Below are 27,257 nucleotides of genomic sequence, written 5' to 3'. Positions count from 1 at the left end.
TGTAAAAAAGTGGGAACGCATTGGCTTTAAGCCATAAATTCTGGGTAATGGAATGTTTTTTTCCTCTTTATGTTTGATAGATATTTTTGTTTCTGCAGGAATGTCAGCTCCTAATTTCATGATGTATCGTGGGTTTTAGAAAATTGAATTTAATAAAGGCATAAGATGAATGGCAGCTTTAAAGGTCCCAACACTTGTCTTTATTAGCTGGATGGACGGCGGGCTGCCCAAATGCTCCTATTCTCCAAATGGAAGCTTAAATGGAAAATACCACAGAGTGTTGTAGGTTACATTTCATTGCAAGGCTAGTTAACATTGTTAGTGAGCAACAATTCTGATTTCATAGGGCTTATATTTGTTGCAAACATTGCTGGAGATGGAAAAAAAAGTTGTTGTCTTCCAGTCTGTTCCCATGGGAGTCCTGGGACATCAACCTTTTGGGAAGGCCTTTTCTTCTCGTTTTGAAAAACTGAACAAGAAAGCCAAGAAATAATGGGGGTGAAGAAAATAAAGCATTTGATCTTTCCCCCCAAGATATTGGATTTCTTAGAAGAGAGGATGTTTTTAGTCCTGTAGTTTTCATAATCTGAGCAGTCATAAAATGCTCAGAATTTCTCATTTCACTACTTTGTTTTATCTACTAGTTTACTCTAGCCCTCTTGAGGGTGTTTTGTATGCTTCATTCTTTGTTTTCTTGTATGGATTCAATTGTTTTCCTAATGCAAAGCTGCTTGGCAACTATGACACAGCTGATATGGTAAGGAGGAGAAAGAATTGAAAGTATGCTGGCAATAGTTTAAAGACAAACTTCAAAACTGGTAAATCTTTTGTATAATCTGATGTATATTATATGAGAACTGATTGCAGACAATAGATTTATAACAAGTTTGTTGAAGACTATGTCATACAGAATTTCCCTCCCCCCCTTGCTCCTTGAGCTATATCACATGTCCCATTCAGATGTTACAAATACTACTAAATGTCATCATATGAGGGACAAAATATTTTTTGATGTTAATATCATGAATAATATTTTGTAGCAAAGCTGTCAATAAAAAGAGACATTCAGTAGAATCCTAAACCAGGACTAAGCAATAAATCTCTGTTCCCTGGTTTTCACAGTTTTACTAACCTGCTAGGCTCAACTAGCCTGAATTCTCTTATATGCACAACATAATACAGCTAGATAAGAATATATTTATTGCCAACTGCCTTATCTCATTGGAGAGTGCAGTTCTCTCTTATATAAAACTCTCTATAGCAGTTTAAATCTATTGTTTTGTTTTCCTGTATTTCCCATGTTTCAGTGGATTCTCTGATCTATGCTTTGTGACCTTCAAGGTAAGCAGTTATTGTCTATTGACATAACTGATATTTTGGCCTTGAGAAATTTGGGTCTTGCCTTCTCATTCATATAATAAATGCTAAACGCTTGAATGGATACTTTTTCTGTAAATTAGTCGTAATGTTGATAATTATATGATGTAATGTTCAACTTAATGGCTACATTTTTAATTTTGATAAGAAATGTGTTAATTGTGTGTACTGACTTAAAAGTATTCAGAAGTGAACAATTCAAAAACTGCAGCTGATTTTTTTAAAAGATAGTAAAATTAACAGGGACTACTTGATATGATCATATTATGCCAGTGTCTTGTGATCTGGATTGGTTTGCTTTTGAATTCAGTCCATCCATCCCATCCATCCATCCATCCCATCCATCTATCCTCATTGTATTACAGGTAATTCTCGAGTTACAAATGTAATGGAGCCTGCCAATTACATTCGTAACCATAGGATTCGTAGGAATGAATCACGTAACTTGAAAGTGATCACTCCCTGCTTTCGCTTATGCATTCACTAATCAAATGTGCAGGTTGTTAAATGCACAAGGTATCTCAAGGTGGGGAAGGCCATGGGGGGGGCATAGTGCTTCCAACCACCCAAGACCTCCCCCAACCCAGTGAGATATCTCATGCTTCTCCCTGCCCTCCATCCGGATCATGTGATCAAGGGAGCTATCTCCTTGCCAGCTTCTCAGCCATGTTTTCTCCTTGAGCAAAGGCTTGCTTAGGTCTGCAGGAACAAGAGATTGCGTCCCTATAGGCAAAAAGTCTTTGCTGCCAAGAACGGAAACGCATGCCCTTCCTGTCCTCTGTTCTTGGCAGCAAAGGCTTTTTGCAAAGATGGCAAAAGACTTTGCAAACGGACAGAAGCCTTCAGTGCTTCACTCCATTTGCAAAATCATCTGCTGCAGATGTCGTCCAGGATTCGATTTGCAGAGAACAGAAACCTAAAGTACCATGAGATAACGCTAGATCAGTAGCACGAGATGTCATGCTACTGATTTTGTGTGATCTTGCGGTACTTTAGGTCTCCATTCTCTGCAATCGCAAAGGCCTGAAGCACTGAAACAGGCCAAGAAACTGAAGGCTCAATAGATCTTTGCAAGGTGAATATCCACAGGCCACAGCGGGGAGGGGGGATAGACAGAGCAAATATTGCAGTGCCTCTGCGGTTCTTCGTAAGGGTGAACGACTGCCATGGTGCTGCAACATTCGTAACTTCGGGACTATGTCATAAGTACTTGGGGGAGGGGTTATGTTTAACTTTGAATGGTTGCTAAGTGAACTGTTGTAACTTGAGGATTACCTATATAGCCTTATAGGATACACAGTCATTAATTTATATTTTATTCTTAAAACTTCTCAGTATTCGTGTTTGAGTATTTTATCCTCTCTATTCATCCATGATTTTCTGCCTTTTCCTTTCTCTTGATCAGTCCACTCTTCTTTATACAGGAAGTCCTTGACTTAGAACAGTTTATTTAATGATCATTCAAAGTTACATAGCACTGGTAAAAGTGACTTAGGACTGTTTTTCACAATTATGGCTATTGCAGCGTCCCCATGGTTATGTGATAGCAATAGCAGTAGCCCTTAGACTTATATACCGCTTCACAGTGCTTTACAGCCCTCTCTAAGCAGTTTACAGAGTCAGCATATTGCCCCCAACAATCTGGGTCCTGATTTGCTTTACGGTTTTGTTACTAACTTAACAGCTGCAGTGATTCACTTAACAACTGTGGGAAGTTGGGGAAAAACTCACTTAGAAACTGTCTTGCTTAGCAACAGAATTTTTGGGCTCAACTGTAATCATAAATCGAGGACAATCTGTATTTGTTTTGTGATTCAGTCCTCATTCATTTTATCTATATCAGGTGTGGGGAACAATGACCCGTTTACGATCTCTGGACTTTGACTCCCAGAATTCCTGAGCCAGCAGGTTGTAAAAGGGCCATCGTTCCTCACCCCTGATCTATATGATAGCATAGAATGTAATCATTGAACAATAAAATCTTGATTTGTGGGGGAAGGGGTATTTGTTACCCCTGAATGTCTCAAACCTGAATTTATGTCATTTGTTTCAATTTAGGTAATTTTATATGAAACTGATGCCGTTGATATACATGTATTCACTTATTTATCTCCTGCCTTTTGATATGGAAGTCACACTAGCATATATAGCATTTCATTCTCCCATGAAATAGATAGGATAGATAAAGTGTGAGTGGTCCGCATTACCCAGTGAATATCTGTGGTGAAGAGTGAACTAGAACCTGAGCTTCCATAATGCCATCTAACTTCTTAGCTACTGTAAATTTGAATGGTATGTAAAGAAATACATTGATGGAATTTTTTAATGAATCATCTAGACCACTGGTTCTCAACCCTTTTAATGCCGCGACCCCAACTGGTCGTAAGTCGAGGACTACTCAACCGGTCGTAAATTGAGGACTACTCAACTGGTGCAGCACCGTTTGCAGAATGGGACTCTTGGCGGGCTCAGCAGGGCAGAGACAGCCTGAACAATTCCTATTGGCTTTTGAAAGCCAATAGAATTAGACTCTATTCAAGAGAGTTTATTCTACTGGCTTTCAAAAGCCAATAGAATAAAAGGGAGTAGCACAGCTAAGGAAAAGGGGAAAAAAATGGCGGACTAGTTGTTTGGCGACCCCCGTGAAATGGTCGTTCGACCCCAAATGGAGTCCCGACCCACAGGTTGAGAACCACCGATCTAGACTATTTCAGATAATAAACATATCTGAATGGAATTTTGCCCATTACAGTTGAAGATTAGTAAATGGAAGTTCTTAAATCAAGGTAGTCTTCCCACCACCTGCATAATATTTAATACGTGACCTTCGCTTTCATATTCCTACAATTTATATCTATTGAATTTATTATACATTTGCTCTAATTTAAGCAGTATACAGTAAAAATTTTTTATTGTAATCATACATTTCTAATGTTGTTCTGAAAAACAAAAGAATTGGCCCAAACTGCACCTGCCTGGCATAAAACAACTCTGCAGTTCCCAAATTTTATTCATTGTCAGTTCTTGTACCCTTTCTGTTAGAATTCCACCAAGTATCTCCCCAGGCAGATTTAATACATTTCGTAGTTTTAAAAGTTTCCCCATATAGAATGAAACAATAGCATTTTAAAACATAATTAGCGCATTTATACCTTTCCTTTTGTCAGTGGTTTTCCTTGGGCACTAAGATTTACTGTTCAATGTTTATTTCAATTTCACTCTGACATATCACTAGTGTTCCCCTATAAATGTCCAAGATATTCTTTCCCACATTCGTTAGTTTTATCTAAAATATTTTCATCATGTTTATTCTTAATTCTGTTCACTTTACTGGAGGCTTCTTATTTAGCCTTTTTTCCTACTTCCCAAACAATATTTTATTTCTATCAAAATCTCTTTTCCTTTTTAGGGATTCTGTTGATGTTGCTCCAAGCAGAATTGGTTCTTTTGGCAGCTGTAGTACACTGCTGAGTCATGCGTAATCCACAAAAATACCCAGATTCTTTTTACAAGTACTACTGATGAGCCAGGAAATGACTGCCTTGGACTTGTCCACCTATTTTTTTTCTCCCTAAGTGCTGAACCCTATATTTCTCATCTTATATTGAAGAAGACATAATAATGTTCAAGTATATCAACATCCTTTTGAACTTGGAACCAGTTTGCTGCTTTGTGTTGCCTGCAAATTTGCTGACCATCTCTTTATCCTCTTGTTGGAATCATTTATAAAAGTGTTAAAGAACTTTGGATTCAGGACAAAACTCTGATGTATCCCACTTCATGCCTTACTGTATATAGACATAGATATGTTAAGCTTCATGAATTAGGTATGGTTATTCAACCTACTGTGAATTTATCTGATAGTGAGACCATCCATCCCATATAGTTTCAATGGTCAACTTATAGCTAAAGAACATAACACAATAAGTTGCGTGTGGTTTGTTCATAATGTAGTCCTTAGTGTGAATTCAGCCATTATAATTTAGTTTTATGTGAACCTGGCTGTAGACAATAAACTATGATTTTAAAAAAGGATGGTGTCTGGACCTATTTGTTGTATAGTAGTGGTCTATATCAGTGGTAGCGAACCTATGGCACTTGTGCCAGAGGCGGCACTCAGAGCCCTCTCTGTGGGCACGAACGCTATGCCCCGGAGATGGCAACCGTCCCTCTTTAACCAGCCGCCCGCTAACTGGCCGAGGTCCCACATGACTGGATGCATCCCAGCACCCATGCGCCCGCTGGCTTCTGTGTGCAGGGGACAGTGGTGTCAGGCAGCAGCTGCCCCGGCCTCACCTTGCCCTGTAACTATGGCACCCCGCCCTGCCTCGCCTTGCCTCGCCTCACCCCACAGGATGAGCCTCCTGGCCACCGTCCCACCTGCCAGAGACCCCCTGGATCTCCCCCAACTCTGCCCGGCCCCCTCAGACGTCCCTCCCCATGAGCAACATCGAGATGATCACACCCACATTGGCCACACCCACCCAATCTGCTATGGCCACCACAGCCACGCCCATCCAGTGGGCCACATCCACCTGGCACCCGGCGATAAATAAGTGGGTTTTGGGTTGCAGTTTGGGCACTCGAGCTCTAAAAGGTTCGCCATCACTGGTTTATATTGTAGACCAGTATATGGTCAGAACCCCAAACATGAATCCATTCCTTTCTTCTGTATAGGATTTGGATTCTTAAGATGCAAATGTAGCTTGGCAGACTTTCTTTTTTAAAGCTTATTTTTTCTCCTCTTCCAGATGTTTTCAGGCAGTTTTGTTGTTGTTTTTAAACTAATTCTATTCATGTTTAAAAATTTATGAAAGCACTAATAAAAATGTCAAAGTGGTAAAAATGTTAGCTTTTGCTCTGCTTTGATTAAATTTTGCAAACTGTTTTTGAATATTAAAAAGCAATTTTTTTTATTCTCTCTTCCCTCCACAAGTGATTTGAGAGGCCGGATGCTTGGCTATCACTCAATAAGCTCATTTGCACTCTAGAGCCCCAGCATCATGTTTCTCTATTAAATAACACAGACAAATTATCCTTTAAAGACACCAAACAAATTGTCACTCCTCTTACATTAAACTCTGGAGGAGGTGGAGTGGGGAGAAAGAGACAAAGGATTTTGTTTTTATTCCTTGGGTGTTTTTTTCCACTCTAATTTCATGTGTATATTTTAATAGTAGCCAGATCCATCATAAGTAGATTTGTTTAAACTAATTCTAACAAGCCTATATAATTTTTTAAAATATTTTTGATGATTCAACTACTTGAACTTTTGATATTTCTTTTTTCCTGTATCAGGGTAATTTTATCCCCCAAAAAGAATGGTACAAAGAATATTACACTCAAATTTATTCTGAGTTTCTTTTCAAGAGTTGCAGAGTGGACATGATATCAGCATGTTTTAAGTTTTAAATATGTGCATGTTTCTCCTCTTCATCTTTCTTAGTTCAGTGTTTCTCAGAGTGTGATCTGAGGACACCTGGGGGGTCCCCAAGACCCTTTTGGAAGTCCACAAAATCAAAAGTATTTTTCATTCTATGTTAAAAAATAAGAGCATTAAAATCCTATGGAAGAATTCTGAGAAACAAAGTGGCAGTGAATGTATCAATTTTAATTTTTAATAAGGTAATCGTTGCTTATCAATTGTCTCATTTAGTGATCTTTTGAAGTTTTGATGGTGTAAAAAAAAGTCATCCTTGCTTTTGCAGTCGTTGCAATGTCGTGTGGTGACATAATTGCAATTTGCATGTTTCATAATTATCTTGCAGCAAGAGAGTAATAGAGAAGTAAAATCATAAGTCCCGGTCACAAGATGTTTCACTTAGCGACTATGGCCTTTACTTAATGATTGAAGGAGAAGTAAGGTTGTAATCTCTTGTGATAGTGTGATTTTCTGTTTAGCAACCAAGTTATTGATTCAAATGGTGTTTTTTAAATAAGGACTATTTGTACATATTGATAAATATTATCTATGCAAGCAAAAGTTATATTGAGATCTTCTGTAATTTTTAAATGTGGGAAGGGTCCTAAGAGAGAAAAGTTTAAGAAATGCTGTATTAGTTTGTAAGAGGTGGGACCTCTCAAATGTCTACAGTTTTATATAATGGATGATGCTAGATAAATTAATAATTACAGTAAGTTTAATTGCTACAATTAATACAACTTTCATTTGCATGCTTATTTTTTTTTATATCTGCATATACTGCAGCAATATTTTGGTACCTTTGCAAACCAGAGAACAGAGACTTAATAAGAATGAATGTTATGATAGAAATATATACTTTTGACTGGTGGATGATTTTGATACCTTCTTAAATTTGTTCATCTTAGAATTGATACTTGTCCATCTTCATAGGATGAATATTGAGTGAGGTTGTATAAGAGTTTTATTTTCTTCCTCTCTAGGTCTCTCCAGTATCCTCTCTTTTACCTCATATCTCTTCTGCTGGTGAATTAACATAGTTGAATACAGTATGAGATTCTTAAAATTATATATTATGGCTCAGAATCATTCAGTGAATCGCTATAGAAAAGCAGTTTAATTTATATGTGGTATCACTATTACTGTATATCTTTCCAATTGTAGTCTTTAACTCCACTGAATGTATCATATGAGGTTTTTTTAAAAGAAGTACTAAAATGTCTCATGGTATAAAGAAGGCAAAACATTCTGTTTATTAAGTGAATTTTTAGAATCCAAGCTACTACTTATCTTTGATGGTATCCCATATTATATAGGGATTCATGAATTGTGGTTTAACTTGTTAATGTTTTGCCTAGCTGTTTATTTAACTTAGGCTAATCTGTTGTATTTTTTTTTTGTAGGAGATAATTGAATTCCCCATCCTGAAGCTGAATGGCAGGACAATGGAAATTGAATCCACTTTCCACATGTATGTGCAGCCAGTGGTCCATCCTCAGCTCACACCTTTCTGCACTGAGGTAAAACTGTTTCTTCTTCTGAGAACTTAATGTTTGTTGCCTTGCAATTTCTTTAGGAGGATCTGAAATGCAGGCAGTTCTTCTGTCTGCTCATAAAAAATGGTTACGTCTCTAAACGTCTTCATTGTTTTGATTATAGTAAAAATATGTAACTGGGTATCTAGACTCCAGTATATTTTCAGTGGTTTAAACAACAATGATTTTAACAAAGTTTAAACTAAGGAATTACAAGACTGAACTTGCAGTCTCTGCAAGATTGAAATTATATGTTACACAATCAAATTCAAGTTACCATGCCCCAATATCTGCATTCAACATATTATTCCCACTTTTTCAGTTATTTTCCTGATGCTGCTTACTTCCTGTGAACAAGGCAATATTGAAGCAATAGATGTGTCGTTTTTTTTACGATCGTCTGTGAATAATTTGATAAGGGAGAACATATATATCTCATACCCCAAAATCATATTGTAAAGGAGGGACGAAAGAATAGAAATCGAGACAACCTGCATTTGTTATGGAAGCTGTATATGTGAAAGATGAAACCATCGTATCTGGCTTCCCCATTGAATTTGTCAGGAGATCAAAAAAGGGGATCACATAACTTCAGGACAGTGCAACCATCATAAATATGAACCAGTTGCCAAGGATCTGTGACCATGGGGATGCTGCAACAGTTGAAAGTGTGAAAAATGGTCATAAGTCAGTTTTTCCAGTACCGTTGTAACTTTGAATGGTCACTAAACAAATGGTTGAAAGTCAAGGACTGCCTGTATAATACAATTAGTTTAGTTCTAAAGTAAAAACACAATATTTTGTTTTCTTCTTTTTTGTACATATTTTCTTCCTGTTCTTGTAAGATTTCGGTTTCCTGGGTAAACAGCTGTTTACAGTAACCTCCCTTTCTCTGCATATGTTTCTTCAACAGGATTGGTATCACTAAATGCTAGGAAAAGGTTTTGTCTCTGTACTTCTAGTTATAGAAGTCAGCTTTATAGATCTCTTTGTTCTCCCAGAAAGACCAGGTGTGATTATCTGATGGCATGCCAGAGACAAGCGCTTATTGTAATCAGGAAACTGTCATGGATTAGAAATACGAGGGTATATTAGATAAACACCATAGGAAAATCCATTTTGTTGGCATTGTCTTGGGTATTGCTTGGTTCTCTGCTCTTCCCTGTCTTTTCTTTTTCCATTAGTATAACTGCTATGGCAAATTTACCAATTGTACTCTATTGTCTAACTTTCTTCAGTTATTTGAAAAAATATAGCTTCTTCCCCTGCAGGAGTAAGCAATGTATTTTGCTGGAGTGTACTTGAACTATAAGATTTTGTAGGGGTGCTTCTTTTATCACTCATAAGACTAAAAATCCAATGCCAATAGAGGGAGCAGGAAAGCATAGTATCTTTTCCCTATAGTGTTTCCATATCTGGAAGAATGTCAAACTTGCTTTCTTAACTGCTCTCAAAGCCAAGTGAGAAGAACTTCTGCCTTTGCATGGAACAAGAGAAACATAAATGTGAACATATGCTATTAATCTTCTATATTTTTAATGTAGCATAGGTTGAAAAGAATGAAACAATAATTGAAAAAATATTGTTTATTTATTTCAAAACCATGTTACACTATTATCCATGTTACCGTGGATAAAATATAAAAATTGTGGGAATCACTTGTCGAAATTTAAACACATACCAATGATCAATTTCTTAATTTTCCAATCTGAAAATATGGATGGGAAATCATTAAAAAGTATTAGGGATGTTGCTAAAGTAGAAAGTTGAAAAAACTATCCTGGAAGGTAGCAAATCCTTCCATACTATTTCCAAGAATATAACATAGATCAGTGGTTCTCAACCTTCCTAATGCCGCGACCCTTTAATACAGTTCCTCATGTTGTGGTGATCCCCAACCGTAAAATTATTCCAAGGTCATGTGATCACCTTTTGCAACCTTTGCAAGCAAAGTTAGTGGGGAAACCAGATTCACTGAACAACCATGTTACTAATTTAATCTCTCTCCCTCTTTTTTTCTCTCTCCCCCCTCTTTCTCTCTCTCTTCCTTTCTCTTTCCCTCTCTCCCTTTCTTTCCCTCCCTGTCTCTCTTTCTTTCTTCCTCTTTCTCCCTTTCTCTCTCCCACTTTCTCCCTCTCTTTCTCTCTCTCCCTCTCTCTCTCTCTCCCTCTCTCTATTTCTCTTTCCCTCTTTCTCTCCCTCTCTCTATTTCTCTCTCCCTCTCAAAGATCCTTAAAATCCTTAAAAGTTATGCTTGGGTGGAAGACTTTTTCTTTTACAGATGGGGCGGGTGAGCCCGACATTCGTGGGCAGGCAGGACCCTGCCAGCCGAGCCGCTGCCTCCCCATCACCCTCCACGCCAGCCAGCTCCCTTGCCAGACCTCCCAGCTGACAAGCACAAGTTTGGGGGTCGCCAGCTGATGGGCACAGGAGGTCGGCGCTGCGGCAACCTCCCAGCTGCCTGCTTCTTAGGCTGGAGCAGTTGCCAGGGCTTGCATCGTCACCGGCGGTGGGGAGTGAGTCAGCGGCCATTGGGGACCATGCTAGCGGTCCTGTGCCATTGAGGCTTGAGGCACAGAGGTGCGTGACATGGAGCGGCGCCGTGCCATGGAAGGCAGCAGGACAGGGTGGAGGCGTTACCTGCATCCTGCCAGCCAAACTCTGGAAGCCTGCCTGAAGGAAGAATTTTAGGGGGTGTTGAAAGGGAGACAGACTGAGGGCTGTATTAAGAGCATAGATGGCTGTATAAGGAGAGTGGAAGGGAGGCAGATTTGGGGTGGAGCAGAAAACATGGGGGGAAGGCGTTAGGAAATAAGCACCAAGATACATGGTGCCTTGCAAGGGATTCCCAAGTGTTCTGTAATTGTTTTTCCTCTCTCCTCTGCGAGAAAAACTTTTGCGGTGTAAATCTGAAACCAGGTGTTCCTGTGAGGTAGTGCAGGAGGTCCTTGGGAAAGGCGAGTACAAGCTTGGCGTTTCCTCTCTTCCAATCCCCTTCCTCTTCTTCACTCCCTTCCCTGGCCTGCCTGCGATCTGAACTCACGGCTTCATGGCTTTTCTTTGCTTAGCCTAGCCAAGCTTTCTTCCGCCCACCTCGTTCCTGGGAGCACTGAGGAGGTACGGTAGAAACACATGAATTGGGATTGTGGCACCCTTGGGAAGTGATCATGCTTTGAACCTTAGGAGAGGAGAAGGAGTTCCTTCCTCCTTTCCTCCCTCTCTCCCTTTCAACCCCCTGCGGGCTTGACATGAACGGGCAGAGGAGGGGTTGAGGACAACGTGCAGGGCGGCAAAGGAGACCAGTGCCCGGCGCTGTTCTACCTGGCAGCATGGGTGTTGGCTCCGTGGGCGTCCCGACCAACAGCTGAGCAGCTCCAACTTCTGGCCGCCGAATAGCTGAATCTTCCAGGAGGCAACGTGAGGCCCTGAGGGGTATCGCAAGCTCGTGGGAGGGGGGTGGGAAGGAAAACAAGATGGAAGAGAGTGAGGCTGCAACAGAGAGAGCGATGTCTCAGTTCTAAGATCATTGGAAATATGTCTTTTCCGATGGTCTTAGGCGACCCCTGTGAAAGGGTCGTTCAACCCCCAAAAGGGTCGTGACCCACAAATTGAGAACCGCTGGTATAGATAATATAAACATGTCCATTAGTGCTTCCACATTTTGACTGCAAAAGATGGTAGGAAAGATTAATTTTGTATTTGCTATTTTTATGTAGCCATTGTTTGATTGCCTGCAGTCCAGATATGGCAGCCTTGTCTATGATGACACAAAGAGTCAAACTTAAAGCAGACAATTTGAACCACTAAAAACAAGAAAAATTGCAAAGTTTTTGAAAAATTGGAATAAAACAATGAAATGGATGTCTGATATAGAAAAAGAAGCAAAAGTTAAACAAATGGAAAATATTGTAATAATAGCAGTTACAAAAGAACAAGCTTAAAGGATGAGTAATTGGAGTGCATCAGGAAAAGAAAGTTCATAGATCTTGGCTCAAACATCTATCCATTCTACATTCTCATCTTGCAAAGCATTTTACTCAAACAAGGATCAATACACTCACTATATCTGAATATTTCTAATCATAAAAGACAAAAATAAAATCAATCAATCAATAAAAGGAATAATACTACAAAAAATTTTCTCCAATCATTTATCTATTGCACTCAAGTTATTATCAGAAATCATTGCAAGTAACACGGATACCTGATTTCAAATTCATTGTACCCTTTTAGAGCAAAAGGAGAATTAAAAATTTTTTAAAGGTACACAAAATAAATATTGGTTGATAAAACAATTATTTAAATACTCAAAATTGTATAAAGCCAAACTTTGTATGCTTGACTTAATTTCAGGAAGAATATGGCTCACTACCCTTTCGTTGTATGGACAACAAGTATGGACAATTTTGTAATTAATAAGAAAATTATAAAGTTTAGTAGTAGTAGTAAAAATATGGAAAACAAAAATGATAATAAAGAAGAATTTGAAGAAAAAACTTAATATTTACATGGAATTGAAATAAGGAATCAAAATATCTGGATGTTTTTTTAAAAAACATTTTTATTGGTTCTAAGCTACAGTTAGTCCTATAGTACAACCATTCATTTAGTGACTGTTCACAGTTACAGCGGCACTGGAAATTATGGCCCATTTTCACACTTATGACAGTTACAGCATCTCCATGCCATTTAATCAAAATTCAGGTTCTTGACAGCTAGCATGTATTTATGATAGTTGCACTGCCCCAGGATCATGTGATAACCATATGTAACCTTCCCAGCCAACTTCTGACAAGCAAAGTCAATGGGGGAAAGCCAGATTTGCTTATTAACTGCATGATTCACTTAATAACTGCAATAATTTGCATAACTGTGGCAAAACTCATAAAATGGAGCAAAACCCACTTAACAACAGTCTCGCTTAGCAACAGAAATTTTGAACTCAATTGTGACTATAATTGTGACTCAGTTGTGACTATCTGTAGTAACAGAAAAAACAGAAAGCAAAAGGAACAAAAAATAAAAATACACATATTATAAAAAAGTAGCAAGTGCTTAAAATAAGTGAAAAAATACAACAAAGATAAGATACAAAGTAAAATATCTTGTTAGAACATACCTAGGCATTTTACGGCCCCGCAGCCACATCTGCCTCTCTGTCTGGCCCATGTGAGGCTTATTGGAAATTAGAAATCAAATGTAAATAAGATGTAACATGTATTCTTACCAGTAGCAACTAATCAAAACTATGTATTTTAATGCTTTTTATAATGCGATGAAATTAATACTGAGCAGTTTAGCCTATTGGTTCAGCCCTCTACAACAGTCACAGTTTCTTACATGACCCTTGGGAAAATTACTTGCTCACCCCTATGTTAGAACAATAAACAGTTACAATTCTATGTATAATTATCTATTACAAACATTATTCAAGTGCTTGTGTGTATATGTTTCTAATGCATATATGATTGATAGAAGAGAATATTTGTAGCTCAGGGCTAATCTGCAAGTTCCTTGTTACTCTCTGAGTTTAATTTCTTGCAGATGTTTCATTACCAAACTAGGTAACATCATCAGTACTAGTAGGGAATAGGGTGTAGGAGAAGACCAGGCTGAGCCCAAGGGAGGGGGTCAAACATCTCATCAGTCTCAAGTTACTTTGTGCTCACAAAAAAAAATTAAGTTCAGCCCACCTTGAATTCCTTTCACTCTTATCTACTGCCAATTTGCTTTGACTTTTAGTAGTTCATATTCTTGTAGAGAGCATCAACATACAGTAGACCTATATTCATTTGAACTGTCTCGACTCCTGATTTCGTGTGCTTAACATTAGGTTTGCTTTCATTTTATATATCAGTGGCTTGCCCTGTCAGTGTTGGTGGGCATGGTCTTGGTGCTTTCTTGACTGGGTTGTTATATTACTCTGAGCTTATTTGTCTGAGTTGATAGTTCCTTGATTGGGATATTGTTTGCTCTTTGATCATTGTTCTGATGTTAATCTTGGTGTTAATCTCTGCTCATCTGGGTGTTGATTGCTGGTGAGCAAGTGTTTTGGTCTTTTTGTTTTCTTTTTGCTGTTTTGATTGTCCCATTTGAATGGTATTAGATGTTGCTTACCTCTATGTGCCTGTTGATGGGTGATTTGTCTGAGTGTCAAATCAGACCTACATATATGACCATCATGCTGTTTTTAATTTAGTGTACTTTGTATAAATCAGTCCCATACTTCCTTATATTTATCCATATAAAGTCTACGTCTATAGGCAATCTGTTCATAGGTAACAAGTGTAATCTGATCCTCAAGCCATAAAGTAAATGGAGCCATACATTTATCTTTCTAAGGCTGCAACATCAGTCTTTTAATTATAATAAAGGCATGGACAATCCATTTACGTCCAATTGTCAATTTCCATACACTAGATATGTAATTCAGGAGAATATTATCCTCTGAAAATTTTAGCTTTTGTAACATAGTCACATTTATATAGTCCACTATTTTCTCCAAAAACTCAGTAAGTATAGAACATTGTAAAAACATATTTTAAAGGAGTATTATGTTTGTATTATATCTTCACAAAATGTTGTCCCAGACAATCCTTTTTTATACAAATGTAATGGAATCTAATAAAATTTAAATATTATTTTTTGTTTTATATTATAGGTTAAGGTCCATTGACACTCTAGGTTTAGAAGTTAAGATACTCTCCCATTGTCTATGCAATATAGGCACCTCTAATTCTTTATTCCAGTTATCTTTTACCATCTGCATATCAAATTGATTTATTGATATAGAAAATAATTGTTTGTTTAGTTTTAAAAGATTTAACCAGTTCTAGTATCTTGGGTGTCTCAGAAGCTGAAAGTGCTCCTTCTCCAAACTATGTTGTTAACAGATATTGTAGCTGTAAATATTGCCACTGAGTTGCATCTAATAGATGATAATTCATCTCTTAGCACAGCATATGTTAAAAATTCATCTTCCTCCTCTGTCAGTATTCCCACTTTCATTCAATTTTCCATATCATCATCTTTTCCCCAACCTTTAATGTTGGATTTCCCTATAAAGTCAGTTCAGAATGGGAAAGAGTGTGCCCCAGAGTTTCCCAAGCTGGAAAATTAACAGTTGTTGGCTTCCAGCATTTAGTACTTTACAGTTGATAAATTTGACGTTATAGCTCCAGATTCAGAAAACTGAATCTTTCCTCATTAACTGATAATTGCATTTTCTATAAAGACATTACTGGAACCAAAGAATCTTATAAAAATTTTCTAAACAAAAAGTTTTATTTTCTGAAAATATTTTCCAGACATTTCAAGAGAAATTCCTCTCAGAATATACATTATTCTAGGAATAATATTCATTTTGAGAGTATTCACCTTTCTCCAAAGGGTGAGGTTTAATGACTCCCATCTATCTATAACTGAAGAAACCTCTTTATATATTTTATTTATATTGCATGTTACTAACTGGATTATATATTTTGGTATGCACATACCTAAATATTTAATGAATTTGGTGCAAATATAGAATTGATATACTTTAAAAAGATGGGAACCAAATTTTCACTTAATGGCATCAGTTCTGATTTGGACCAGTTAATACAATATTTTTCTATTTTACTAAAGGCATCTATCATTTGCATCAACCCTGGAGTAGTAGTGTAAAGTTTAGAAATAACAGAAAAATATCATATGCAAATAAAGTCAGTTTATGTTCAACTAAATTATATACTATTCTGTAAATCTGCCTTCATTGTTTAATAACTGAGTCCATGGCTTCAAACAAATATCAAAAAGCAAAGCTGAAAGAAAAAATCTTGTCTGGTTCCTCTAAATCAGTGGTTCTCAACCTTTTTAATGCCGTGACCCCCCAACCGGTCGTAAGTCGAGGACTACCCAACCGGTCGTAAGTCGAGGACTTTCCCTGCCCAGGAGCGCCGCGCATGCGTGGTGCCGCCCCCCGCACCGGCCGAGGCCTAGCTGGCAAGGGGCAGTGACGCGCAGGGCGACCACCAGCTGGGCCACCAGCTGGCCCAGCCCAGGCAGGTAAGTCACCTGCCGGGCCCCACGTGCACCAACAACCCTCCCTGCACTCGCCAGCCTCCCACCTCCCACCCCTGGCCCTCTTTTACTTACTTTTAGTAGTTGCTCAGCAGGGAGGGAAGCTTTCCTTGCAGCACCGATTGCAGACTGGGGCTTTTGGCGGGCTCAGCAAGGCAGAGACAGCCTGGACAATTCCTATTGGCTTTTGAAAGCCAATAGAATTAGACTCTATTCAAGAGAGTCTATTCTATTGGCTTTCGAAAGCCAATAGATTCTATTGGCTTTCGAAAGCCAATAGATTCTATTGGCTTTCGAAAGCCAATAGAATAGAGTAGCACAGCTAAAGAAAAGGGGGGAAAATGGCGGACAGCCTTGTTTGGCAACCCCCGTGAAATGGTCGTTCGACCCCAAATGGTGTCGCGACCCACAGGTTGAGAACCGCTGCTCCAAATAATAGGAAAATAGCAGAAAATTTATCCTTGACCTTAGCTTTAGAAGATGGCGGAAACTGGAATAATATCTTGATACATTTTATGAATTTCATATGAAATCTGAACCTATTTAGTAAGCAAACATGTACTGACTATATATTTTGTTGAAAGCTTTTTCAGCATCTAACACTAAGTTTATAAATTGGTCTTCATTTTTATTCAAATCTATTAAGGCTATAACCAAACTAATATTGTTTGCCCCTTGATCATTTTTAATAACAACCAGTAACATTTGCTGTAATCTGTTTGCTAGCACTGCTGTTAATATCTTTCTATCAACATTAATAGGTGAGATTGGATGATAATTAGCACATTGGTATAATCTTTACCTGATTTTGGCATAATTGTAATAAAGTCTAATTAAATACCTCTATTTCATGCCTAATATTCCCTTATCAAGTATCCCATCATACACTTTTGGCACCAGAAGATCTATAAATGTTTTATTCTACAGGCAACCCATTCAATCCTGGTGTTTTACTAACTTGCTATTTTTACAATTATTTGTTTAACTTTTATCCAGATAGTGGGGCAAATAAAATGTCTTTGTGAATATTTTGGTGTTTTAGAAACAAACACTATTTTGTATGCTCAAGTGAAAATTAAACTTGGAATATCTGATAAAGTATTGAAGCTGAATTGATGTAATTATCAAATCTATTAATACTTAGGTTGTCCTCTCTAATATACTACACAAAAATTGTTGTTGACTGGACAAAAACTGAACTAGATACTTTAGATCACAAGACTCTAACTTCTGACAATGCATCACTTCACCCAATAAGCAAACATAGATTGTGTTTACCAAGGAAAATTGGTAGTTTTTAATTGTATGTGAACCAGATAGTGGAAGATGAAATCAGAGATCTAAATAATTATAAAAAAGCAAGCAAATATTAAGGTCTGCAAGGAAACTCTTGAATGTGATCAAATCAGAGGGAACATACAGAACTGATTGTTTATAACAGTGAATGAAAAATTGGAAAGGTAAACCTGCATAGTCAATATCAAAAAGAATGTAGTAATAAACTTGGTAATGACTTCAGATTAGATCCATCAAGAAGGAAACATAAGAACGAACATTTATAGCATAGAAACAAGCACTAGCAGCAAGTGCCATAAACCAACATTTTAAAAAACAGGAAACAGCAAATATAGATTATACAAGGAGAAATACAAATCTCTTGCCTACCTAAAAAGTGGTTGCAGCAATATTGTCCAGACATGGTTGTATGGCAAAATGATATGTTGGAATTGATGCCCAGAATATTAGTATGACTATAATTTTGAAAGAGTGCCCCAAAATTAATATGTAAATTTTTTTATGGATCTTCCAAATTCAGGCTGACATATAGAATGCAATATGTTTGACATCACAATAAGTTGAAGAAAAGTAGGCTTTACCTAAGGATGTAGAGATGCCAAATGATGGCAAAGTGGCTCAAACAGAACTGGAAAATATAGTGAATTATTTAAACTTACCATGTAAAATACATATACAGGTATCCTTGACTTACAACAGTTTATTTAATGACCATTCAAAGTTACTTACCAAGTAAAATACATATACAGGTAGTCCTTGACTTACAACAGTTTATTTAATGACCATTCAATGATTTATGATCATTTTTCTCACTTAGGAGCTTTGCAGCATCCCCATGGTCATGTGATCAAAATTCAGACACTTGGCAACTGTGGCAACTAATATTTACTATAGTTGCAGTCTCCCAGGGTTACGTGATCACCTTTTGTGATCTTGTGACAAGCAAAGTCAGTGAGGAAGCCAGAGTCATTTAATAACTGTGTTACTAACTTAACAACTACTAACTTAACAATTTGGCATTGCTACAAATATGGCAAGAAAGATCGTAAAATGGGGCAAAACTCACTTAACAAATCTCTCATTTTGCAACAGAAATTTTGAGCTCAGTTGTGGTCATAAGTCAAGGACTACCTGTATGGGCAAAACTCATTTAACAAATCTCTCATTTTGCAACAGAAATTTTGAGCTCAGTTGTGGTCATAAGTCAAGGACTACCTGTATTATGAAATAAGGCAGGGGTATCAAACTTGCAACGTCTCCTGATGTGTTGCGACGTATCGTGACTTTTTTTGCCATTGCCGGCAATGGGGTGGCGCGGTTTTGCTATGATGCATCCGTCCTGCGGCCGGCAGTTTGACACCCCTGAAATAAGGCATCAAAAGTTTTCCTATAGCAACAAAATTGTCAAAATAGTTGAAAAAAAAAAAGAATGATTTGGCCTCACAATATTTAGTTTACAAAAAAAAAAGCTTTTGTTTGAACCACATAGATATGATATTTTTAGAATTCTTAGGCTTTGGAATAAAGCTTGAATTGTCAAATTATCAGCAATTAGAAAACCTCAGTTCTATGACAAAGAAATACTGGAAGAGGACCTCAACATAATTTATCACCAGATAATCTCTGTAGCTCTGGAAAGGAGCATAGAAGAAATTTAGCCTAACTCCTTGAATTAAAGAAAATGGATTCTCCCAGTTTGGCACTGCAAACAATTGGTTTTAAGATTTTTGTATACAACAAAATAAAAAGAGATAACTTAGTGATACAGAATAAAGTAATTAATAGAAATACAATGGTTCCAGCCAATAATCTAAATGTAAGCTTTAAGTGAAAGAAATTTGCTCATTCATTTGACTTGCAGAGAAGTTCTGTTGCCATCAGCCACAATGATCAATTATATTCTGTTTGTGTTTAAGAAGTCCAGTAAACAAAATAAAAGATGGCATTTATTTTTTGGTATTCTTCCTTGTCTTTGTTATTTGTCCTTTGATGTTTTGTGTATTGTGTTTTAGCATTAGTATTCAGTATTTTAAAAAAAATCAATGAAAGCAGCAACAGCAACAAAAAAAGGAGTGGATGGGATGGAGGTGAATTATTATTTTTCTATGCCTGTTTAGTTTTTCACTAATATGTGTTTTCTGCATTTCTTTTGTTTTAGCTGACTGGAATTATTCAGGCTATGGTGGATGGGCAACCTAGTCTCCAGCAAGTGCTTGAGGTAAGCAGAATAACCTTTCGTTCCTGACCCTTGATCTTATTTCTCCCTTCCCCCCTTCTTCTTCTTGTGTATTGAACCACATAATTTGACTATGATTACAGCTTCATTAGAATAACATTTGCTGTCACATCAGTGACATGCTGTAGTGAATATTGAACCATTGATCTGTCATTTCCAGCTGTTCATGTCAAAGGTGTTTGACTCTTGCCCAAAGCCTTGAGGAGGTATGTGTAAAGGAAATTATTTTACTGGAGGCAGTCTTCAGTGTTACATTAAGAATACTATATAGAAGATAATAGATAATATACATATCAATTTAAATATTTAGCAATAAACCATTTTGTATAGAGTATCTAAACATGGGACATAATCTTCATCATGCCATTTGGTTTAAGTGGCATTCTTATAGCATTTAAAGCTTAATTAGCTGGAAGTATTTTCACAATCACTTTTGGTGTTTGGTCTCTGTGAATGGAATTCTTCAAGAGGTGAATCCTTCCCCATTATGGTGTGATGTTTTTCTCCCTTCAGGATTTGGGCCTAATAGTTCTTGATCAAAATAATTGCAACCACAGCTACGTGAGGAAATCTGATTAAAGGGTGAAGTTGCATTCCCTTGCTTCAGTGATAATATGGAATTGCTTGGTGAAGGGAAAAGAGACAGCTGGGTATCCTGAATGACATTCAGTAGTGAGCCTTCCATACACTCCATTGAGATCTGCTTCAACTAATCTTGGGAGAAGGCCTATCTTTTATCTTCTCGTTAATAGGGGAGCTAACCGTAATAGTTTATTCACCACCCACAGGATCTCATTCCTTTATCAGAGCCATGAACAAAGCCCGAGAAGACCCTGCCTCCTGTTAATTTAGTTAGTACTAATGCTGTACAGTTCAATACAGTGCAGAGACAGGACTTATGTATTTGGCCAATATGGAATGCATATATTTTTTACTGTTGCACGGTGGGCCAAAACACCACTTTATTGTGGTGGCAATTGAAAATTTAAAACTGAAGTGAAAGGTTGATGTCTCCTCCAGGATACAGAATAAAAAAATTGTACAGGTAGTCCTCGACTTATGACCACAATTGAGACCAAAATTTCTGTTGCTAAGCGAGACATTTGCTAAGCGAGACATTTGTTAAGTGTTAAGTGAGATTTGTAATCACGTGATCCCAGAACACTGCGACTATCATATTTTACTAATGGTTTGGCTAGTCTAAAGAAAAGAAGAAATAGGGGAGACATGATAGCAGTATTCCAGTATTTGAGGGACTGCCACAAAGAAGAGGGGGTCACGTTATTCAACAAAGCACCAGAGGGCAGGACAAGAAACGATGGTTGGAAACTGATCAGAGAGAGAAGCAACTTGGAATTAAGGAGAAACTTCCTGATAGTGAGGACAGTTAACCAGTGGAACAGTTTGCCTCCAGAAATTGTGGGCACTCCTTCACTGGAGATTTTTAAGAAGAGGCTAGATAGTCACTTGTCTGAGATAATATAGGTTCTCCTGCTTGAGCAGGGGGCTGGACTAGAAGACCTCCAGGGTCCCTTCCAACTCTATTCTATTCCTGTTATCCTTTTGCTATCAGTCAAACATGTTTTCAATTAGGTAGAGGTATGAAAAAGATGCTGTCTTCTTTTTTAGTATTTTATTAGTAACTTCCAACCGTATTGGTTGGAGACATGGGGAAGAGACCTTCATCCTGCAGTGGATAGATTATGGCTAAAATGATGATGATAAGTAACTTAGTTTTAACTTGTTAGTCACTATGACCATAGTTCATTAGTGATAGAAAGACTTGAATATGAAATGAATAATAAAGGAAGAATTGTTGTTAGGAAGTATTTATTTGGATTGCTTTGTTGTTGCTGTTGTGTGGCTGATTAAGCCAGCTGATTTAGAATCTGAGCATGATTTTATAAATAATTACTTGTTAAGATGTTGAAGCAGGGTCAGGACATTCAGGAAATGGCCAAGCAATATTAATTTTCAGAAGTTGTTCTGTAAGCAGAAATGTGATGCCTGATAAAATCGCCACTTCACTGGTTGCTTGATGTCCCCTATTGGAAATCTTCAAAGATCCAAACTTACCTTTATAGAAATGAGAACGGAAACAGGGTGAGATGGCAGTAAGGAGGCAGCTGCCCTGGATAAGATCACAATTTTCTTCTCTTGTGATTGTGAGGCTTATCAGTGTTTAACTGATGCATCTCTTTTCCATGACTCTGAAAGTTCATCTCCTTTCTGTCTGTTTCTTTCAGAGAGTTGATGAGTGGATGGCAAAGGAAGGCCTTTTGGATCCCACGGTCAAGTCTATTTTTGTTACCTGTGGAGATTGGGACTTGAAAGTAATGTAAGTATGGGACAGAGGATTATGTATTCATATTCTGATTATTCTTCCCCCCCGCCAGCTTTTTTTCCACACTGGAATATCTGTGCATCTCTTTATTTGGGGCTGTGTCTGAATGGTATATTACTGATGCATGCAGCCTCTTGAATTGTCAGTTCTGACTTTGCTGCATTACTCCTCTATGTACCAGCATGTAAATACATTAGAAGCACAATAATGAAGGACCTTGGCACTTGCTTTTTACTTGTATGAATATATAAATGACATAAAAGTCCAGTTTCTTCCCCATCTTTCCGTTTGATACATTTCTACTGCAAGCTTTTCTACTTTTGAAAATATTCTCTCTAACTATTCAGGATGTGTGATATAGGCAAGAACCATTTCTTTTGAGCACATTTCATATTAAGAAGATTTGATCTTTAATATCAATAAAAATTTTGTTTCACAATTTAAACCAAACATATAATTGTTCCCATGGTCAGGTTTTGGGTTAGAGGACTAGAAAGCAATTAACATTACCTTGTCTTTAAAAGGGTATTAAGTTCTGGGAAATTATAGGCTGGTTTGCTTAGTTTATTTTTCTCAGTAATATGATGAAATTGACATGGAAAAAGAAAAAAACATAAAAGAAAAGAAGCTTATGTCTTCAAGCAGGATAAATAGCTTTGTGACCCATAAGAGATGGAATAGAGCAGTTTGGGGAATGTTAATCTCCATCTTTGTTTTCTACATGCATTTTCATTTAAATGGCACAAAAGTCTTGATTCCAGATTCAGAAAATGCTATGAAAATGGCTCATTTATTCCTTCTTTCCATTTATCTTTTTATACAACAGCTTCAGAGGCTGATGATTAGGCTGATTCCTGAGCATTGCTGGTGCCAAGTAGAAAATTCATGATCTTGTGAATCCAGCTTCTCAGAAGTAAGAAATTCAGCTACCTGTTAGTGATCAGCTTGTCACTTTATTTCAGATTGGCTGTAGCAGCCTTAGCAGTATCACATCCGATTAGCTGTATGTCAGAGACTATGCCTTGGCTTGAATTAGAGAGAGTTTGTTGCCAATCTTGACTTGTCTCATTTCCCCATTTACTTTTATCCATCACTACAATGCTGAGATTCCCCCTTAACTAATTAAGTTTGCATGTGTTTAGACACATTGCCAAATAAGATTTAGCAAAGCAGAACTGAGCTACATCTCTTTTCAAATGGGATTGATGTAGAGCTCGTAGGTTACCTCTGAGATCAAAGAAACAGAGAGGGTTGTATCTACAGGATATATTGCTTATACTTCTCAGTGAACTTTGTGTCTAAAGGTAACCCACAGAGGAAGTAACCACTGCATATGCACTACACAAATTATTAAATCCTGTTTCATTTATGATAGAGAACTATGAGTTAAAATCCAGATTTGAGAGTGAGATAGCATAGGGTGCTGTGGTAAAATAAAGACAAAGGCCACGTATTAAATAAATTGCAAGAATACTTTTGTGTATATAACACTTATTAAACATCTTTTTCAAATAAGTGTAGAGAAATAAAATTGTATGCTTTTGAAAATACTTGTTTTATAGTATTTTGCTTATCATTGGCATTTGAAACAAATCACAATATATACAAGAAGGGAGGAAAATGGCTGTCTGTATTTTCAGTAATGCCTGTTAAGTCAGGAGTGTAGACAACCTGATGTATTTTTTTCAGGTAGTCACTAGAGCCACCAAAAATTATACAGCTCTTTTTCAATAGGAAAATAATTTATATACACCTTTAAGCTTAACAAACACATACAAATAAAACACATAGCCTCCTGCTAGCATTAGTGGTAATACTGGAAGGTTTGTCTTGATGGAACTGCTAACAGTTGAACTCTGCTGTGATATAATATTTTATTTATTAGAATTTTTTAGCCTCTCTTTATTTTTGGTAAACTCAAGGCAGAATACATACTTAAAATTTCTGTCTCCTGTTTTCACCATAACAACTCTATGAGTTGGGTTAGGGAGAGAGAGTGACTGGTCCAAAGACGCCCATCTGTTTCTCATGCTTAAGGAAAGATAGAATTCACAATCTCCTGGTTTCTAGCCTAGCACCTTATCCTCTACACCAAACTGGCTCTCTAATAATAACCTAATTACCCAGGGAATAAAATAATTATTTCAAAGTAAAAGATGTGAAAGATTTTGGGCAATGTTGATATATCCTATACCAATGATGCCGAACCTTTTAGAGACCGAGTGCCCAAAAACTGGTCCCGCTCCTGCTCCACCCCCTGCCCCGCCCCTGCTCTACCCCAACCCTTCTCCCCCACCCTGCCTGTCTGCAGAGCCACTCACCACCTCCAAGGCCCGCCACAGATCACCCAGGCAGCCCAGCAGTGCCATGGCGGCCGCGCCCTCTGCCTGCCCCCCACAGCATCAACTGTGCAGGATGGGGTGTGAGGGCAGAGTCTTGTCTACACTGCCTGGCTGCCATGTCCTTGGCTGCGCTGCTCCATGTGGGCCATGCTCAGGGCAACTCTCCTTCAGGGGGGCTGCTGGTGAGGGGGTCGTGGGGGAGGTGGGGGCAACGGCACGTGTGCCCACAGAGAGGGCTCCGAGTGCCGCCTCTGGCACGTGTGCCATAGGTTCGCCATCACTGTCCTATACAGAAATAACAGAATGGGCAAAATGAATCTCACTGTACCCAATGAAGAGGAAATATATTCTTGTTCTGGTGAGGGAAGAATCTGGAAGAGCAAAATCAGAACTTTTTGCCAGTCTCCAAAACATATCGAGAAGTAGTGGTTCAGTAAATTCATATCACCAAGCCAGTTGTCCTGCAGACATATTGTGAACTAACAGAAGCTTGGAAACAGTTTTGAAGGCAGGCCTCGATACAGTGCAAGGCTGCGATCCCCATGGATAACTGATGGAAACCATGTAACTAAACCATGGGTAATTGATGGAAAACAATTCTGTCCAGGAATAATATAGTTTGCTTACTATTACATAATTTTGAAACGCTTTAGAGACATCATTCTTTGTTAGGGGGTTGATAACAGTTACAAGTATTGAGGCGTTAAAAAAATACAGGCTTTGCTTTTTCCAGGTGGTGTCATAAGCTTATCTGAAATTGGCAGTGTATTGCTGGGTGTACAATTACGCCTCCCGTCTCACCGTGACTGTAAAACTAGAATCAATAATGAGGTGCTGATTTTGTATTCACTCTCTTCATTGGTGGATCAACGATTTTGGCTTCCCCTGATCAACATCGATTGGACTGGCAAAAGGGAGACAGCTCTTCCTTTCCTATTCACTACCCTTCTTTCCTTATTGAGATGCAGTATCTTTAACGAGGAAAAAGTTCCTGAGTGGAACATCACCTTTCTGAAGGCTTGTCCTGATAAAGGCATTTCACATCAATATATCTCATGTCAAATTTGGCAAATATGAGTCACTCATTCTAAAACCTTTCTCTACTAAAGAAAGAAAAGTCCTTGAACAGAAAAGAGAATGAACCATATCTCACAGCTTGACTACTTCATGACAGCAGTGGATCTAATGAGAGAGGTCCGTTCATTCTGGATATAAAATGTCCTCCATTTCCATTGGCAAAGAAATACTCTTAATTAAAGAAAAACTACCTGAAGCTACAGATAAGAGACACTATAGCTGCCAGGTTGAAATATATGATTGTTAAGCTTATGGAACCTTAAGGCTAAGAACAAATGGAAAGGGACTTGTTTTGGTGGGAACTATTTGAGAATGGAAAGCTGGTAGGCCAGGCTTTAGAGTTTGTGTAAGAAACACATCTTGGAAGCCAATTTAGTGAGGGATTTACAGCAAAGTTGGAAGTATACTCCTTGCTATAAGCAATCAGTTATATATCCCTTGTAACAGCATTGAATCATGCTTCCTTGTAGGGCGAGATGAAAGAATTGCGGCACAAAAACTTGGCTCAGTGTTACTTCCTATATTTTGTGGCAAATTCTGCCTTTTTCAAACTGTGTGATTGGGAAGAGATATATCGTATTGTGTTTTGAAAGACAGGCATCCTTTGAGAAAAGGATTTTGAGTTTTTTCTCTCTAATTGTTGCATTTATTGCATTGTGTTACTTCCCGGAGTTGTCCTAACAGAAGGCCGAACTGTAGTCCAAAAGAATCAGACCTAAAGTATAGCTTTCAGATTGAATTTTATGGAAACTGATACAGATGTCATTCCAATTATCATATCTTGTCTTAAATCAAAGTATGGTTTAATCTTTTGCTTCAGGCATTTTATTTGAATCAGCAGAGAAGCCAGCAGTTAACTATTTTGAGTAGGCTGAGGAAGCTATGATTTTGGAACTTCAACAGCTTATTCTCCGGCTTGTATGAACTTTATTATATGTCAGTTTATTAAGGTGTGATGTTATGGTTCAGACTCTCCCGTTGAAGTTTAAATTTCATCTACTTAATTCATTGTTTCATTCCATATTTTGTTCATTCTTCCTATGAGAACAACATATACATTTTCATAAAAGGGTATGCATAACAAGAAGTTGGTTGTGATTCTCCAACTTGCGTATACCACATGGGGATTTGTTCATGTGTCAGTTCAGAATATGAACCCAAGATAATTCAATAAGACATTTATGAAGATTAACAAGATCGCCAACTTCATATTTTATATATATCTTATGGCTGGAAGCATGCTGTTGGTGTATTTTCAAGCAGAGTATGATGGCAGTGTTTTTTCTTTGTCTCCAGCATCTTGTTTCTGAAAATAATTATACTTCCGTATATCATATCAAAAAGATCTGTTGCTATCTTATGTATATTTTTTAAAAAATGAGTTATAGTTGTTATTTATTTATATTTTGCCTTTATTATTTTTTACAAATATCTCAAGGCAGCAAACATATCTAGCACACCTTCCACTTCCTGTGGAGTTTGTTGAGCTGAGAGAGAGTGATTGGGCTAAAGTCATCCAGCTGGCTTTCAAACTGGTTGTTGCAACCATGCAGTGTATTGAACTTCT

General features: G+C 37.7%; 1 protein-coding gene across 1 annotated transcript in view; it reads left to right on the top strand.

Moving 5' to 3' along the window:
• ERI3 (ERI1 exoribonuclease family member 3) overlaps positions 1-27,257 on the top strand; it is a 241,690-nt gene that overhangs the window by 27,311 nt on the left and 187,122 nt on the right. The window contains exons 3-5 of the mRNA XM_039323100.1: positions 8,203-8,319; positions 19,850-19,909; positions 22,174-22,265. Coding sequence (XP_039179034.1) covers positions 8,203-8,319; positions 19,850-19,909; positions 22,174-22,265 — 269 coding nt within the window. The remainder of the gene's footprint in view (positions 1-8,202; positions 8,320-19,849; positions 19,910-22,173; positions 22,266-27,257) is intronic.

Source organism: Crotalus tigris, unplaced genomic scaffold, assembly GCF_016545835.1.
Source record: "Crotalus tigris isolate CLP2741 ecotype Arizona unplaced genomic scaffold, ASM1654583v1 scf7180000024167.7108832, whole genome shotgun sequence".
In the NCBI taxonomy this organism is placed as follows: Eukaryota; Metazoa; Chordata; class Lepidosauria; order Squamata; family Viperidae; genus Crotalus; species Crotalus tigris.
This window is presented reverse-complemented; position numbering and strand designations above follow the sequence as displayed.